Below are 16950 nucleotides of genomic sequence, written 5' to 3' on the forward strand. Positions count from 1 at the left end.
TGAAAGAAATAGCAAAACACTTTAATACAAGAGTTAGTCAGTCAATCTTCACATGGACTAACAACAACAGACAGCACCATTGAGGATTAAGGGGCTCAACATGCAAAAATCTTAATGTTATGGACAACAGAGTGAAAACGTATTAATTCAACAAAAACTAAAATTGGTGTTGGTCATGGGGGAAATTGTATACAGACAACTGCTTTATTTTTCATCCTGATTGATGGCAAAGATTGGATTTTGTGTAACTTGCTGGCTGAGTTTCACACATGTACAAAAGCAGACACACACAGTCCACCAATAGTAACTCTGAATGAAGACAGCACAACCATGTAGTCAGACATCCTTAACATGCAGAGTATAGTCACGTATCACAGAGCTCTCGTTCCACATCCTCCCGTACCATATTGATCAAGCGCTACATTTGAAGCACACTTATATAAAGTATATTTCCAGAAAAACCCCAAGGTCGTCCATGCAGTCCTTCACAGAGATGGCGAGACCTGAAGAGCAATGTTGTTTAGCATTAAACATTCTGCCTGGCACATTCCTCCCAACATGCCACTCCCTTCCAGAGCAGCAGAAAGCTTTATCCATTACCCTCATTCATACCTCAGGGGCACAGCAGGATCTACAGCAAACAGAGAGAGAGAGCGAGAAGCAAAGCAACACTAGATTTACACCATATGGCTAACAATGTCCTTCAGGTAATGTTGGTTCCTCGTTAATACAGCTGACGAGGGGGCATTGGCCGATCTCTTCCAAGCCCGCAGATGTTCAGTGCGTGCCATTACCTTGTCAGGGTCCGTACTACCCAGCATGCCTCACAGAGGCAGTCTGGTGACCCTTTCACGTTGCGGAGGAGCAGTGAGTCCGAGTGAGCGGGGGTTGGAGGTGAGATTCGATGTGATGCGGCAGTACGCTGTCTGGCTGGCTGCTTGTTCTCTAGTGCCTGTACTGCAAACAGAGAGACACGGGAGGAAGAGGGGCTAGGGCGGACCCCTACCCCCACACCCTTGTCGTTCCCCTTCCTCTGGAGGGGCGGGGCCAATCACTCACTTCCCCAGCCGCTGCTCACAGGAGGCATAGCGCTGCAAGGCGCTGAATAAGTCCTCATAGGAGACGTCTACATGGGAGGGTAAGGAGCTGCAGGAGAGAGGGAGGATGTTACAGAGATATACTACAGACACTTCTAGCCTACCTCAGACGGCAGTAGCTATGGGCAGTAGAGTAAAATCTATTAATATAAAATAATGTTGGTAAAATAGATACCAAGCAATAAGTGATGAACAGAAATGTCACCATGTTACATTAGTTAAAAGGCTTACTTAAAATAATCTCCTGTGATTCCTGAAAGCTGCTGCTTTAGTTAATGTCTAAAACAGTTACAGCACTATATGGCCATCTAGTGTTTGATGGCGGTCAAGGCCCAAAATGTCCTTGCAAATCATTGACAATGATAGAGGACTCTAGTGCCCAAAAGCCTGTTTAAGCATGGGCAGCGCCATTGAGGACTTTCACCATTTTGAAGTAGTCAACGGGGTGGGACTGCCTATAGGTTAAGGAAGGTTCACATAATTCCATCCAGGTCATCAGGAGGGATCAGCCAATTAATTAAACTTGTGCGCAAACATTCCATAACTGTAGGTGGCAGTATGCAAACTTTCAGTTTGTTAACCAACTTTTTGGGCGGCAGGAAGCCTAGTGGTTAGAGCGTTGGGCCAGCAACAAAAAGGTTGCTAGATCGAAGGTAAAAATGGATAATTCTGCCCCTGAACAAGGCCGTTAACTCACTGTTCCTAGGCCGTCATTGTAAATAAGAATTTGTTCTTATTGGACTTGCCTAGCTAAATAAAGGTTAAATAAAAATAAAATAAAATAAATGGAAATAGTAGAAGAAAATTGACGACTTCAAAATGGAGCCTGTGTGCTCCCAGATGCCATAATGTGACAGATACAAAGAAGTCTTCTCTCATGTTGCAAATAGTCTTTCTGGAAAAAATAAATGTTGCTTTGTAAAGACCTACATTCAATAATGTGGGCCATTCTGACTGAACTTCACGACTGCCAAATAACGATACATTTATAGTCAGGTTTCCATTGACCCCAAGTTTACTCGACAAAAGGAATGTCCAGCAAATATTAGTCAATTATTGCATTCTATAGCCTACATGCTGGCTTTCACGGGCTATAGGCCTACCTGAGACATCAAACAGGCTGTCACCAACTTATTAATACACAATTTGCCTACATGGGTTATGGAAACACTTCAACCACTACATTTTTATTCAACACTCGTTTTTTTTTTCTTCTTCAGAGTAATGCCATCACGTCCAGCTATTTTTAGCAACACAAGGTAGTTAAATGGAAACACAGCCTAGCAGGCAATTGCCGATTTCCTATGATTTTTTTTTTTTTTTTTTTTAAATCACTGGACCAGTTAATGGAAACATAGCTAATGTCTAGAAATAGGATTTCTGCAATTGTTAGTGATGCATCATCATCTGTCAAAGTCGCATCTTACGAAGGCTGAACTGCATCATTTCCTCTCCGTTTCCATTAAAACAGCACTGCTATTTATACTGGATTCACAGCAGCATTTTAAAAAGCCTTGTCAATCTGTCAAGATAGGAGACAAATTAGGCAGCAGGCAGGTTTACCAGTTAATCTGCACAGATAAGCACAACAGGCCCATATCAATTCTACTCAGGAGGTAAAGCAAAGGCACGCACACACAAACTCTCCCTCTCTGTCACACACACACACACAGAGTGGTTATGAGGAATAAGAAAGGAACCTCATTGTCATTCATGTCCAGCTCTTCAGAGCAGCGGCTATCCCAGCAGTCTTCCACATGAGTGAGGCAGCCTTATCGAACGTGTGCACACAGACAGACACTGTACAATACTCACATGAACTCTGTCAGTCTAATGTGCCAGGGCAGGAATCCCAGGGTGCTTTCTACTGGGCCGAACTTCAGAACCAGGTCTGGATCTGGTGTACTCTTCGACTCTGCACATACAGAGACAGCATGGAGAGAGATCAATGGAACAACCAATCACTGGAAATTTCAGAGTGCACCCTTTCAAGCATGTCAGAGGTTGGTTTGCATAAGGACTGTGGAAAAGATTAAGAGATAACCATCTGAAATGCCTTTTCTTTTTTGGGGTGGGGTGGGGTGGGGGGGGTGTGTTAGAGAGCTACAGCAGCAGCTTGCCAAGCCCCATAGACACTGACTGTGCTGAGGAACAGCTGCACTCACTGGCCCTGAGAAGTAAACACACAATAACTTCACTGTACACTACACTGGATTTGATTGGATTCGACTCAACTGCACTGAAGTGAACTCTGCTATCCCCTGTAGTTTATATTCTGTCTGGAGACCATCTTTCTCATCAGTTGTTCACATTTCTGCCTTCGGTCTCATCCATCACCTTCTACAAGAGTTTTGATTTGTGAGTGCAAACGGATGTGTTCCACTAAAGTAATGGTGATGTGCTTTACAGCTAGTGAGGGTGATCAGTCTTAGCCAGGGGCTAACGATGGGCAGAGCCGGGGCGGGCAGAGCCGGGGCGGGCAGAGCCGGGGCGGGCAGAGGGCTCAGGTCAAAAAACACACATTGAGAGGAGCTCTGGCTCAGAGTGCTTCATCTTCCCTTCATCTTTTGATCAAACACTGTTGGAGCTGCTCTAACAGGGGGCTCCTTGACCTTTACCCAATTTCTGTCCTCCATCCTTCCTGAGCTTCAAATAGAGTGAAATTGCTACTCTGAACATCATGCCAAAGGAGAGCTGGTGAGCTAAGCGTCACTGTACTCCAGCTTGTAATAGCGCAGCACAGATTAATACCAGATGATTTACAGTCTATGATTAATACTGATATGATCAATAGAATGTCTATGGGTTTAATCCTGACGATTAAGCAATTAAATAAAGGTGTTGTCCCAGCCAACGAATAACAATACACTAAAGACCGGTAAGAACCACTGGCATGTCCTCCTCCTGATCTTGGGGCCTCCTCACCTCTGAGTAGGGAGTCCAACACAGTGACATTGATGTCTTTGGATGTCTTTTCCCTCTGCTCCACAGCTCTACACAGCTGCTGTGCTGCCTGCACGATCCTCAGCTTCCCATCGTCTGGAGACAGCACCTTCAACACAGACTGACACGACAGCACTGTGGAAACAGAGGAATACAGTCATAATGCGCCCCACAAACACACATATCGGTACTCAGGCACACACACTAATAACAATCAATGATAAACATGTCAGGTGTCTGTTTGACTGAAGGTTAGTGGGTGGGAATGCCTGCTTTACAATCCTGCTGTTGCGCTTTAATATATGGAACGCCGTTTGGGTCTTGGGTGTCAAAAACTATAAACGTCAAATAAAACAATTCTATTATAGAAGGTTGGGTGTGACGAATTTGCACGAGCAAGCCAAGCTACACCACCACGATCAGTAGCACTGTCAAAGCTGTACAAAAAAATACGTCTGCAAACAAGCACACACCGGCCACGAACGATGTGTTCACAATACCGCGTGGGTAATAAGGCATTATGTGTTCAACCGTATAGGAAAACGTTTGTGTGAGCATTTGAAATAAGGTCAGGAGCAAACGAGCAGGATAAAAAAATGCTTGCGAATATCTTTGATACAGATTTTATTAGAAACTTCTGCGGTAGCTAGCTAGCTTTAGCAGTGTACTCAGTACCCAAGTGCTCCCCCCCCAACGTCCTCCTCAGATTCCAAAACAGCCACGTTGTTTTGTTTTTCCTCTGGAAGCATGTTCAATACACATAGTAGGATGACTGATACAATAAATGTAGCTCAATTCAGATTCCCGCAATAAGAGCTACAACGCAAATGTTCTCTGGGTGTCAATGAGTAGACTGACACCCTATGTCATTGATCCACAATCCATAGGTAAGGCTGTACAGTGAAATATGATTGTCAGTATGCACAATAAGCTGACTGGGCAGGTGATTTCCCTCAAAGTCCCCGATAAGAGCTATGGCGATAATATTTGTGTACACGCTTCACAGTTGTGTTCTGTGGTTGTCACTGAGTAGACTGATACCCCATGTCATTGATCCACAATCCATAGGTCAGGCTGTATAGTGAAATAGGTATGTCCCCAATGCAAACTACCTGCCCTCCAGGACACCTACAGCACCCGATGTCACAGGAAGGCCAAAAAGATCATCAAGGACAACAGCCACTCGAGCCACTGCCTGTTCACACCGCTATCATCCAGAAGGCGAGGTCAGTACAGGTGCATCAAAGCTGGGACCGAGGGACTGAAAAACAGCTTCTATCTCAAGGCCATCAGACTGTTAAACAGCCATCACTAGCACAGAGATGCTGCTGCCTACATACAGACTTGAAATCATTGGCCACTTCAATAATTGGAACACTAGTCACTTTAATAATGTTTACATATCTTACGTTACTCATCTCATATGTATATACTGTATTCTATACTATCTATTGCATCTTAGCCTATGCGCACTGACATTGCTCATCCATATATTTAGATATTCTTATTCCATCCCTTTACTTATATGTGTGTATTAGGTATTTGTTGTGGAATTGTTAGATATTACTTGTTAGATATTGCTGCACGGTTGGAACTAGAAGCACAAGCACTCGCAATAACACCTAACCATGTCTATGTGACCAATAACATTTGATTTGTTAGTCTAATATATCCAGTGTGATTGAAACATATTTTAGTCACATTACTGCCTTTTGTTAAATGTATATAACATCCCAACCTTGTTTAGCATGATCTATTAAATTATGGCACAATTCCACTATTTTGTATTCATTTGCATCACTGTCAATTACAGACTTTTATTTTGAAGGCAAACCACAAAATTCCACTATTGCGGCTAATCCTTTTAGGAGCATATACCCACGTGCCATCTCCTCATTGGTTTTAAGGAGCATAAACCCACATGGGTGATTGAAGGATGAACTGAGGTCCACAATCCAGTCGGTAGTGGTAATGCACCTTAAAGTTGGTTGGCAACCGACGTATAAAGTCCAAAGAAGAAGAAGCCTGAAGGAGGAGAGATTACTAGAAACAAACTCGGTTTACCCTTCGATCTGTGGATTAATTGTTGAAGTAGAGGACCTTGTGCATTTCAGGTAAAATAAGAACTCAATGTTTATATCCCAGGACAAATTAGCAAGCAACAGCAAGCTAGCTAGCTAAATTGCCATAAATGTTTAATGCTTTTTGACCTGTCTCCAAATTAATATAGCCGTTTCAGAGTTAGTTTTAATATTTCAACCTGCGTGTCTTAATCGCATCTGGAGTGGATGGACAAAAATCAACATGCGCGAGCGGTCTGGTCAGCATGTAAGAACTGTCTTATAAATTAGGGGTATTTTAGATGACACCTAGCCTAGATAGTTAGCTAGCTAACTATAGCTACTGAAACAGATTGTCATTTTGTTATGTTTTTGGGAAAGAACATTGTTTGCATCCATCAGCTAGCTAGCTTTTTTTATGACCAGCACTGTCCAGAGCTTGGGAAAGTGTCTGCACACGTGTGACAGCAGAAGGTGCACGAGACAACTTTACCAGCATCATACGATACATAACAGGTGAATCGTTGTGACATATGAAATACGAGTGATAGTGTAATCAATGTGTCATAACTACGTAAAAAAATGTATGAATATGCTAAATTATTACGTGACGTGCAGTCATATTCAGATCCTGATTGGCCAACAAGCTTATTTGAGGCGTTAGTGTTATTTGACTTGTGTATTTTTTTGACACGCAAAGACCCAAACGGCGTTCCATATTAATATGACATTTATGGATTACAAAACAATTGAACAACAAGAGAACATAGAGATCCTATAATTCGTAAGTTATACAAGTGAATTATAGGTTCTATGAACAGGAAAAACAAGAATTCCTTGAAGAGAATTATTCTGGGTTGTGTTCCTTTACTACTCTATACGGTCTGTGTGTGTGTGACCATGTGTCATAACAGATTGATTTGCTCAGGGGATAATGGTGTAGTTGCCAACAGCAGACGGCCAGTAAGACTACACAATAGAATAGATCTTAATCAGTCAATACAGGCTGGCTGCAGTCCACATGCTCTTCAATAAACAAATGCCACAGATGATGATGCAATCATGCTTTCAAGCCTGCTGTAATTGGAATCCATCTAAAAAAATACAGTTAACTACAATATTCGTAATCCATTTCAAACTTCATTCAATAAGTGATGATGAATTGTGAATATTACTCCAATTAAGCCTTGCAATCTAAAATTGCCCTAAAGGGTTTCATATATTATTTAGTATCCAATAGAATTGAATTGATTATTCATACTACACATGGCAGAATTCTGAATGACTCTGTTCTCTTCTCGGTTGTAGTCCGTCTAGTTCTTCTGGTTTAACCCGATTATGGCACACTACATGAGTAAGGACGGAGAATAGCAGAGAAACCACAGGGCATGTCCCATTGTTCCAGATGTCTGTTGAGGGGCCGAATGTATCAAGTATCGAGTAGGAGTGCTGATTTAAGATCAGTTTAGTGCAGTGTTTCTTTATCCTGGTCCCGGGGACCGAAAGGGGTGCACATTTTAGTTTTTGCCCTGGCGCTCAGGGCTCTAAATTAATATGTTTTATTGGTAGCACTGGTGCTCCTAATTTTGAAAAGTTAGGAGCACCACATAAAATTTAAGAGCACCAGAAAAATGTATTATTAAATTGATGGATATAGCTTATATTAGGCCTATATGAATCCTACTTACATTTGAAGCACATCTCCTCATAAAGGAAGATCTGCTCAGTTGATTCAGAACATTCCCTTGAACAAACATTCTGATCTACACCACCACTGGTAGCAACCCGTATTAGAGTTAAAGTTTGGCATTTAGTTCGCGATTAGCATTATGCCAGCTTCCTTAGACTGGGGGAGGATTGTTTGTGTGTAATTATTTATTTTTTTTGTGGAGTGCCGCTTTAGACCAGCACTCCCAATCTGAGATGCTAGATGCATACAGCCCCTGCTGTTCAGTGTTCAAGTGTCTCACCTTGTTGGTCCTGTTTGTCAGTGCCATTGTTAAGGAACTCCACAGAGAGATGCTTGGAGCCTTCTAGATCTAGGAGCTCCTGCTGCTGCTTCAGGATCTCATCCATCAGCCTCGAATTGTTCCTCCTGAAGACACCTGGGAACCAAAAGGGTCATGGCTAGAAGGGATCCATCTTTAGTCAAATTAATGTCAGATTTTACTTTTTGTAACAGGTTAGGAGAACTTATGCAGCAGTTTAGGAGAATTAACATAGCAGGTTAGGATAATTAGGTTAAGGTTAGGGAAAGGGCTAGCTAAAATAAATAAAATAAAATCTACTTTTGACATTCATTTCACAAAAGCTGGATCCCTTCTAGCCATGACCAACCAAAATGGATATGTTATCTGTTGGGGGGAGTTTCAACCTCTCACTGGGGTTTAGGAACATTGGGCACATCCGAACTTAACTGAAAGACGAAAAAACAAGAAGATTTGCAACCTGTCAAAACTGATACCTAAAATTAACATAATACTATAATAAGTCTAGCAATTAGGGGGAAATAATGCATCATATGCCAGATTTGGCTGTGAGAGACTGATGACACAAGTCAGCAGACATTGAGGAACCACACCACTGAGAAAGCACTCAAGAAGGCGTAAACAATATTTTCAAACAACTAGCATGACCCAGTAAGAGTGGCTGTGGTGAATTTTATTTTTATTTAACTAGGCAAGTCAGTTAAGAACAAATTCTTATTTACCATGGCGACCTACACCGGACAAACCCGGACGACGCTGGGCCAATTGAGCGCCGCCCTTTGGGTCTCCCAATCACAGCCGGATGTGATTCAGCCTGGATTCGAACCAGGGACTGTAGTGACACCTCTTGCACTGAAATGCAGGGCCTTAGACCGCTGCGCCACTCAGGAAGCAAGAACAGAAATACTGTGTGTGTAACCTTCAGTTAAGCTAATTCCCTCTAGGCTCACAGAATAGGTGAAAAAGCCACAGGGAAAATCTTGAAAGCTTATTGAGAGTCGGGACTCCACTAGTTGAAATCATATTCTATAATCTAGCTATACAACATTGTTACAGTTGATAGAAAATAAACTATTACACTCCAGCGGTTTCTCTAATGACAAGACATGCCATTTGGGAACCAGGGCAGGGCCCAAAGTCAATTTATAAACTGGGTGGTTGGAGCCCTGAATGCTGATTGGCCGACAACCGTTGTAGATCAGACCATATACACCACAGTATGACAAAATATATATTTTTTACTGGTAATTACAAAACATTAAATTGCACTGCTGTAATTACGTGGGTAACCTGTTTATAATAGAAATAAGGCACCTGAGGCCTAAGTAGAAATGGCACACATTAGGGAAGAAGGCTGGGTAAAGCTATTTGACTATGAGAATTGATAATAGATAGCTAGGTAACAGTTATCCAAGGCAACTAACAAAGTACCATGAATAGGAAAGTTCAACAATCGCTGATTACAAGCTAATCAAAATATGGCTGGCTGGCAAGGGTCTGCACTGCAGCGCACGTGACTGTCTGGTGGTGCTGTATTTAGCAACACTTCCTGGTGTCAATTATTCTAAATAAAATAACGAAGAAATTAAATAATCTTACCGTAATTATCGTACACACTGACATAAGATATGCCGACTGCCATGCACCACACCACAAGGTTGGCTATATCTGTGAACCGTGGCTCCTCTTCCGCTATCAATAAGCCGATATGGTAAGGCAGCTTCTCCAGAGATTTCCCATCCGCCCCCCAGCGATACCGACGACCAACGCGTTTACCGGGTGCTGGGACAATATTTTTTTGGTTAGGAAACGAGATAGCTAATGGCACAATAAGCGCTGTTAAGGCTCGTGACCACAGTTTCCCATCCCAATTCCGAAGACGGATTCGGAACCAAGTGATAAGCGTTCTATGAATGTGGAGAAGGACATGCAGAACTTGCCACACGAACTCGTACACTATTGCCATTATGTCGCACTCCTCGACAAAATCTCGAAATTGAATAATTATCAGGTATCTATCGAGCTCTGCATTTCAAGTCTAGATATGGATGCACACTAATCTACTCCTGTGAGCCATTTAGCTTACTGCCAACACCTCAGTTTACACGGCTGCCATCTTCATCCAACCTTTACCCTCTGAACCGAAGGATACACGTAGCTCACTGATTGGACGATTCGGCAAATATGAAATCACGCGAGATCTACGTAGGGTTGTTTTTTTCTTCTATGTAACGAAACAGTCCAACGCCTCAGTTTACACGGCTGCCATCTTCATCCAACCTTTACCCTCTGAACCGAAGGATACACGTAGCTCACTGATTGGACGATATACGTAGGGTTTTTTTTCTCACTTTTTTAACTTTATAAATGAGTTTAATAGTTAAACAATATGGCACCACTTTAACTAAAATGAAAAACAAAAAGACAATTAAAACTTGTTGTATTATTAATGAATATGATTTGTTTGTTTAGGATTCCTGGCAATGTAAATTGTTTGTTTGTATGCTTGTTTGCATGTGACTATTCCTCTTTTGTTTGTTGATAATTGTTAATAAAAAAATAAAAAATATATTTTAAAAAATGGTTTCCCTTGCTCTGCAAGGGCCACGGCTTTTAAGGAGCGATAGGTAATGATGTTTTGTGGGAGGCAGTTGTTGATGTGTGCAAAGGGTCCCTGCTTGGGGCCAGGAGAGGGACGGAAGCAAAATCTGTTACACCTACACAGGCTCAAGGCGAATCTGGTAGGGCGGGTCTTCTGGCGCCAGTAGCCCTTGCAAGTCTTCAGATGTAAAATCCTTAAATCCCCACAACCTTTCTGCCGCAGCCACAATAATGTCCAGTTTCATAGACTTCTTTGAGACTTGTGCTGTACAGTTTATAAATGTGTTATTGAACGCAACAAAATCCACATTTTTAACACACAGGGTATCTTTTGTCTGGCAGCAAACATTTACCACAGGCTGTGGTGTATCCACTACCATATATTCACTAGCATCACTAGTCACTCTATTTTAATCGCCTCCGCATAGGAGATTCGATTGACCGCTCTAGCTTTTGCCACCTCAATCTCCTTCACCCTTAAAGGGCACTCCAGTAACTCAGGATCATGATCCCCACCACAATTGCAACACTGTCGTCCTTCTACACACATTTTTTTCAGTATACTGTTTTGTCTGCACACACTTGAAACATGGCCAAATCCTTTACAATTCTTACACTGCGGTGGTTTGGAGACGAAAGCTCTTACAGCCTATCTCACATAACCAAGCTTCACATGCATAGGTATTTGCTCTTTATCAAAAAACAACAGGACCGACAGACTTTCTTCTTTTTCTCCCATTCACCCAGCGGGTCAGACGCAGGGCACCAACCACACCAGGAATGATCTTCGTCGCCCGAGATGACTCCTTTGACGGGTGCTCTATTCAAGTTCAAAACACAACACTTCTGTTGTCCGGATTCTCTTGAGCCCCACTGCAATCTTCCCCTGTTCTTCAGAAATACAATTAATAAGACCACTCCTGGTCACTCTGACAGACTCCACTTTTCCAAGCCCATATTTCACAATCTTCGACACCTCAAATGGGTTTCCCACATATGCATCCTTACTCAACAAACGCATCCCAATAAGAAGCGATTCATTATCATTCACACATGTATTATCCACTGCAATTTTAGAAAATGTCATTTTTGTTCCAGTTTTTGATACTACTGTTGTCCATTCAGAACATTCATCTTCACCAAATTTGCTCGACACGCTACTGGATTCGAACTCAGCATCCACTTCCGCCATCTTCCCACTGCCAGTCCGCCCATCCCCTCAAACGCATGCCGAGATACTCTGGGTTGTTCTTTTTGTCAGAACCTAGAGGTGTCCACTAGTTACCACATCCACAATGTCACAATTGGCTATATTGTAAACATTCATTAACAAACATGAAAACAAAACATTTGCTGTTTGTGCTTAATTTAAGGTTAGAGTTAGGAATAAGGCTAGCAGTGTGGTTAAAGTTAGGCTTAAGGTTAGGGTTAGGTTTAAAATCACATTTTAAGATAAATTGTAGAAATATGTGGGGTTTATTACTTTATGGCTGTAATAACTAGTGACGACAGAACCTAGAGGTAAAAGTGCAGGCAGGTCGTCATTAGTTACCACAAATACAAAGTCACAAACCTTGCCATTCCTACTACTTCAGGAAACAGCAGAGGGAGCACCCCCCTATCCAAATCAACGGGACAGTAGTGGAGAAGGTGGTAAGTTTTAAGTTCCTCGGCGTACACATCACGGACAAACTGAAATGGTCCACCCACACAGACATCATGGTGAAGAATCTTCAACCTCAGGAGGCTGAAGAAATGTTGCTTGTCACCAAAAACACTCACACAACTTTTACAGATGCACAATCGAGAGCATCCTGTCGGGCTGTATCACCACCTGGTACGGCAACTGCTCCGCCCACAACCGTAAGGCTCTCCAGAGGGTAGTGTGGTCTGCACAACGCATCACCGGGGGCAAACTACCTGCACTCCAGGACACCTACACCACCCGATGTCACAGGAAGGTCAAAAGATCATCGAGGACAACAACCACCCGAGCCACTGCCTGTTCACCCCACAATCATCCAGAAGGCCAGGTCAGTACAGGTGAATCAAAGCTGGGACCGAGAGACTGAAAAACAGCTTCTATCTCAAGGCCATCAGACTGTTAAACAGCCATCACTAACACTGAGTGGCTGCTGCCAACATACTGACTCAAATCTCTAGCCACTTTAATAATTCAAAATTGGATGTAATAAATGTATCACTAGTCACTTTAAACAATGCCACTTTATATAATGTTTACATACCCTACATTACTCATCTCATATGTATATACTGTACTCTATACCATCTACTGCATCTTGCCTATGCTGTTCGGCCATCGCTCATCCATATATTTATATGTACATATTCTTATTAATTCCTTTACACTTGTGTGTGTATAAGGCAGTTGTTGTGAAATTGTTAGATTACTTGTTAGATATTACTGCACGGTCGGAACTAGAAGCACAAGCATTTCGCTACACTCGCATTAACATCTGCTAACCATGTGTATGTGACCAAAAAAATTTGATTTGAACTTCTCTTCCTAAAATGGGACCTTCAAGTTTAATGTCACGTGCACAAGTACAGTGAACTGCCTTTCTTGCAAACTCTAAACTCAGCAATACAGTGATCAATATCAATGTAGTACTAAAAAATAAGGTAGAACAAAAACACACGTGTAATACAAATAAGAAATAAGAAGAATATGAGAAGGCAAGAAGCTTTAAACAGGGTCAGTTCCAATACCAAATGTACAATGTGCAGGGATACTATACTGTAGTGATAGAGGTAAATATGTATAGACCTTACCCGTAACCTTAACCCTAACTTTAAAAGAAGATCTAAAAGCACATTTTAGATTTGATACATTTTTATGATATAGACAATTTTGACTTTGTGGATGTGGTAACTAGTGGAAACCGTGCAGGTCAATTATTTATTTGTCTATTGTTTTTGCAAAGTGTGCATAACACTTTTTTACAGTATCAACTAAGATGCCATTTAAATTCAGAACAAAACACACACACAAGTAATTACGTGGCTTATCCTATAGCAGATTATTTGCATCTGTTTGTGCCAAGTAAATGAAAACTGTAATGATATACTTGTTTATTTATTATTATGTTATTATACATTAGGTATTTAAGGTATATTCTATATATACCTATTCACCAATGTATATTGCAATGGCTGTTTGTTAATACAGTAGTTCAATGTTTTTCTATAGACTACACAGCTAAAGGTAACTTCCTTAGTATTAATTACCAAACTACAGTAAAATGTTAAAACATTCAAAATACCCAGTATGTTCAGCTAAACATGAAATTCCCCCGCTACATTTATTTTCTCCATCTACGAATCATAGTCATAATACTCCTCAGTGTCTGTCTGCTCCACTTGGTCCTCAGGTGTGGTTTCCATGAAGTACTCCTCACATCTGTCCTGGGCCATCAGGTACGCTCTCCAGCTGTCCCCTGGTGCACTCATATGCTCGGTACACAGCTCTTTAGGGATCTCCACCCTCCTGGCCAACAGGGTCCTCTTGACCCCCAGGAGCTCACAGCTGCAGTTCCAGGGGTTCCCGTCTAGGTAGACGGTCCTCAGCCGGGGAAGCAGATCCAGGGTGATCTGGGGGAGGGAGGTCAGCTTGTTTCTCCTCAAGTTCAACACCTGCAGGCGCTTCAGGGATCTCAGCTCCTGCTCCTGGATGGCCTCGATGCGGTTCCCTTTCAAGTCCAGGCGGATCAGACTCTCTGGAAGCCTGCCAGAGAGACATGTAAACAGAACAGTGGACAGTGGTGTCTGCTCTCACCAAAAGGCCAAAGGAGCAACATGGATCTACAGTTAAGATGTGTTTCTCTATCATCTTGTGGTTTTATACTCAAATATGTTTAACCAAAGACCTACAATGTGGTTAGGCCGCTATTCTACCGATGTATTGTACAAAGATTATTGTACAAATGAGTAATACTCAATTGAATGTACAACACATCTGTAATGTATTTCATGAATTCATAAATATGATCACAAATGTTAGTCTACAACATGCTAATAAAGGGATGAAATACATACCCGCCTGGAATAGAGGAGAGGAGGTTCTGTTCCAGAGCCAGGTTGGTTATGTGAACGCTGTTCCTCAGAGCATTAGCTTCAAAGTTCCAGATGGTGTTATTCTCTAGGAAGAGATGCTTCAGCTGTTTCATTCCAGACAGGTGCTGGAAGGTGACTTCCTGGATGGAGTTCTGTCTGCAGTCCAGTCTTTCCAGTTTGGGGCTCAGTCTACTGGGCAGCACCCTCAGGTGGTTTCCTGGCAGCTCCAGCACTGTGAGGTTGGGCAAGCGAAGGCCACCGTCCACAGAAACCAACCTATTGTAGGACGCAGACAGAGACGTGAGGTTGCGGAGTTGGCCCATCTCTCGGTTTCTCAGTGCTCGTATTTGGTTCCTGTCCAAGTTCAGGTAGGACAGGGCGTGAGGGAGATCGAGTGGGACTCTTGATAGGAGGTTCCCTGGTAAACGCAGTGTCGTCAAGGACTGTAGTGGTGTGAAAAAGGCTGAGGGAAAACAGCGGATCTTGTTGTTCCCCAAGCTCAACAGATTCAGTTGGGGGAGTCTCAGAGCACCTTGCACTGTCTCAATTTGATTTCCATCCAGGTAAAGGCACTCCAACTTCACCAGGGTGGAGAGGGTGTTGGAACGCAGGTTGGTGATCTGGTTATTCTGAAGATCAAGCAGACGTAGTTTCTTCAGCCCCTCAAACACAGACTCCTGGAGGCCTGTGATCCTGTTGTGGCCCACGTTGAGGGTCTCCAGGCTGGGTGGGAGACCACGGGGGATCTGATGCAGTTTATTCTTCTGTAGATCCAGGCTTCTTAGTAGCCCCTGAGCCCTGAGAGCATTGGCCTCCACCACCTCCACTCCACAGGATGAAATGATCACTTCCTCCAGCCCTGTCAGGCCAGATATGTCTCTACCCTGGAAAACACAAACATATCAGGAGAAGATATGAACTAATGTGCGCCATTATACAAACAATATGCTATTAATCAGAAGTAACTTATCACTCAGTAGTGTTTAAATCAAAGTGATTTCTAAGGATTAATTACAAGATTGCTAAGATGAAAGGTCTGAAAATGGTTTGATAGAGAATCTATTGTTACCAATGTCACTGATAATTGATGGTTATTATCAAATTAGCAATTCCACTCTTACCTTTAGTTGCTTGATGTGGTTGTATCCCAGGTTTAGTTTCCTCACATCTTTAGTGATTCCAGTGGGAAAAGACTGCAACCTGAAACACTGCACTGACTTTGCACTATCACACACACACTTCTTTGGACAAACATTGCTACAGATGCACACGAGAGTATGCAATGTAATACTTGCCAGCAAGATCATGAGAAACCACATCATGAACACCCAGCCAAGTTGGGCATCTCAGTGAAAAAGAACAGCACTCCCTCTTGCTCTGGGGTTTAAATACCTCAGCAAGGATTATGTGGGAGAGAGTAGGTGCTCTGTTTCATTTGGAACAATGGCAGAGATGTTTATCTTGGTTAAAAAACAACATTTGACACCGACAAGGAACTGACACAAACAGTAATAGATAGCCCTTCTGTTTGCGGACGTGAGAAACTTGCTGATAAACCATTTACAACCCATTCAGTTAAACAATACAATTTCCTCCTCTGTCTATTTGAATACTCTGTCTGCCACTATCTTGAAGGAGTTGCCATATATTTGCATGTTATGTTTTAAGATATGTTAGATGAACTACCTTACCCTGATTACTGCATGCACGTGTGACTAAGTCGCTTTGGATAAAAGCGTTGGCTAAATGGCATATATTATTGGTAACATTTAATACAGATTAATGAATAACGACCACGTGTCTTTTAACTGAAGGATAGTCTTCTGTAGTGCCACCCAGGGAATGTATATTTATCTCTCATGAACATGAAATAAATACAATATTTGTCTGATTATTCCAACAACAATGGTGTGAGATAAGAGGTTAGCAAATACAATTAAAAGTAATTTATTTCATGCAAAAAGTAGCTATGTAAAATATGTAATACTGTCTGCATAGCCACTCACACCATGTCTACAATGACATAAGAAATGTTTACACTCTCCAACAAGATATTTTAGACACAGGGAGTGGCCAACAAAAACAAGAGTGAAAAGCAAAGCATTTAACTGCAATTGTTAAGGACAAAGGTACAATAATATGTGCTACTGTCTGCCAGTATAAGGAGTGGCAGGAAACTGCCCCCAA

General features: G+C 42.1%; 2 protein-coding genes across 2 annotated transcripts; both read right to left on the bottom strand.

The window, feature by feature from the left end:
- ngbr (Nogo-B receptor) lies at positions 1–10221 on the bottom strand. The gene is made up of 5 exons (NM_001139769.1): positions 9688–10221; positions 8071–8205; positions 4023–4175; positions 2913–3012; positions 1–1146 (listed from the first exon to the last, which is right to left on the bottom strand). The coding sequence occupies exons 1-5, from the start codon at positions 10052–10054 to the stop codon at positions 1056–1058; spliced, it is 846 nt and encodes a 281-aa protein (NP_001133241.1). The 5' UTR covers positions 10055–10221; the 3' UTR covers positions 1–1055.
- Positions 10222–13217: 2996 nt separating this feature from the next.
- LOC106571387 (nephrocan) lies at positions 13218–16892 on the bottom strand. Its single transcript, XM_014144410.2, has 3 exons — positions 15885–16892; positions 14746–15647; positions 13218–14434 (listed from the first exon to the last, which is right to left on the bottom strand). The coding sequence occupies exons 1-3, from the start codon at positions 16083–16085 to the stop codon at positions 14026–14028; spliced, it is 1512 nt and encodes a 503-aa protein (XP_013999885.1). The 5' UTR covers positions 16086–16892; the 3' UTR covers positions 13218–14025.
- Between the last annotated feature and the right edge of the window lie 58 nt (positions 16893–16950).

The sequence above is a fragment of the Salmo salar genome, chromosome ssa15 (genome assembly GCF_905237065.1).
Source record: "Salmo salar chromosome ssa15, Ssal_v3.1, whole genome shotgun sequence".
Taxonomy (NCBI): domain Eukaryota; kingdom Metazoa; phylum Chordata; class Actinopteri; order Salmoniformes; family Salmonidae; genus Salmo; species Salmo salar.

Excerpts from the sequence above, each read along its gene's own strand:
- ngbr (NM_001139769.1), bottom strand. The coding sequence starts at position 10,054 with ATGGCAATAGTGTACGAGTTCGTGTGGCAAGTTCTGCATGTCCTTCTC. Across the intron at positions 8,206-9,687 it reads CAGTGTGTACGATAATTACG|GTGTCTTCAGGAGGAACAAT; the intron begins GTAAGATTATTT and ends TTTGGTTCCCAG. Across the intron at positions 1,147-2,912 it reads ATTAGACTGACAGAGTTCAT|CTCCTTACCCTCCCATGTAG; the intron begins GTGAGTATTGTA and ends TCTCTCCTGCAG.
- LOC106571387 (XM_014144410.2), bottom strand. The coding sequence starts at position 16,085 with ATGATGTGGTTTCTCATGATCTTGCTGGCAAGTATTACATTGCATACT. Across the intron at positions 15,648-15,884 it reads ACCACATCAAGCAACTAAAG|GGTAGAGACATATCTGGCCT; the intron begins GTAAGAGTGGAA and ends TGTGTTTTCCAG. Across the intron at positions 14,435-14,745 it reads CTCTCCTCTATTCCAGGCGG|GCTTCCAGAGAGTCTGATCC; the intron begins GTATGTATTTCA and ends TCTCTCTGGCAG.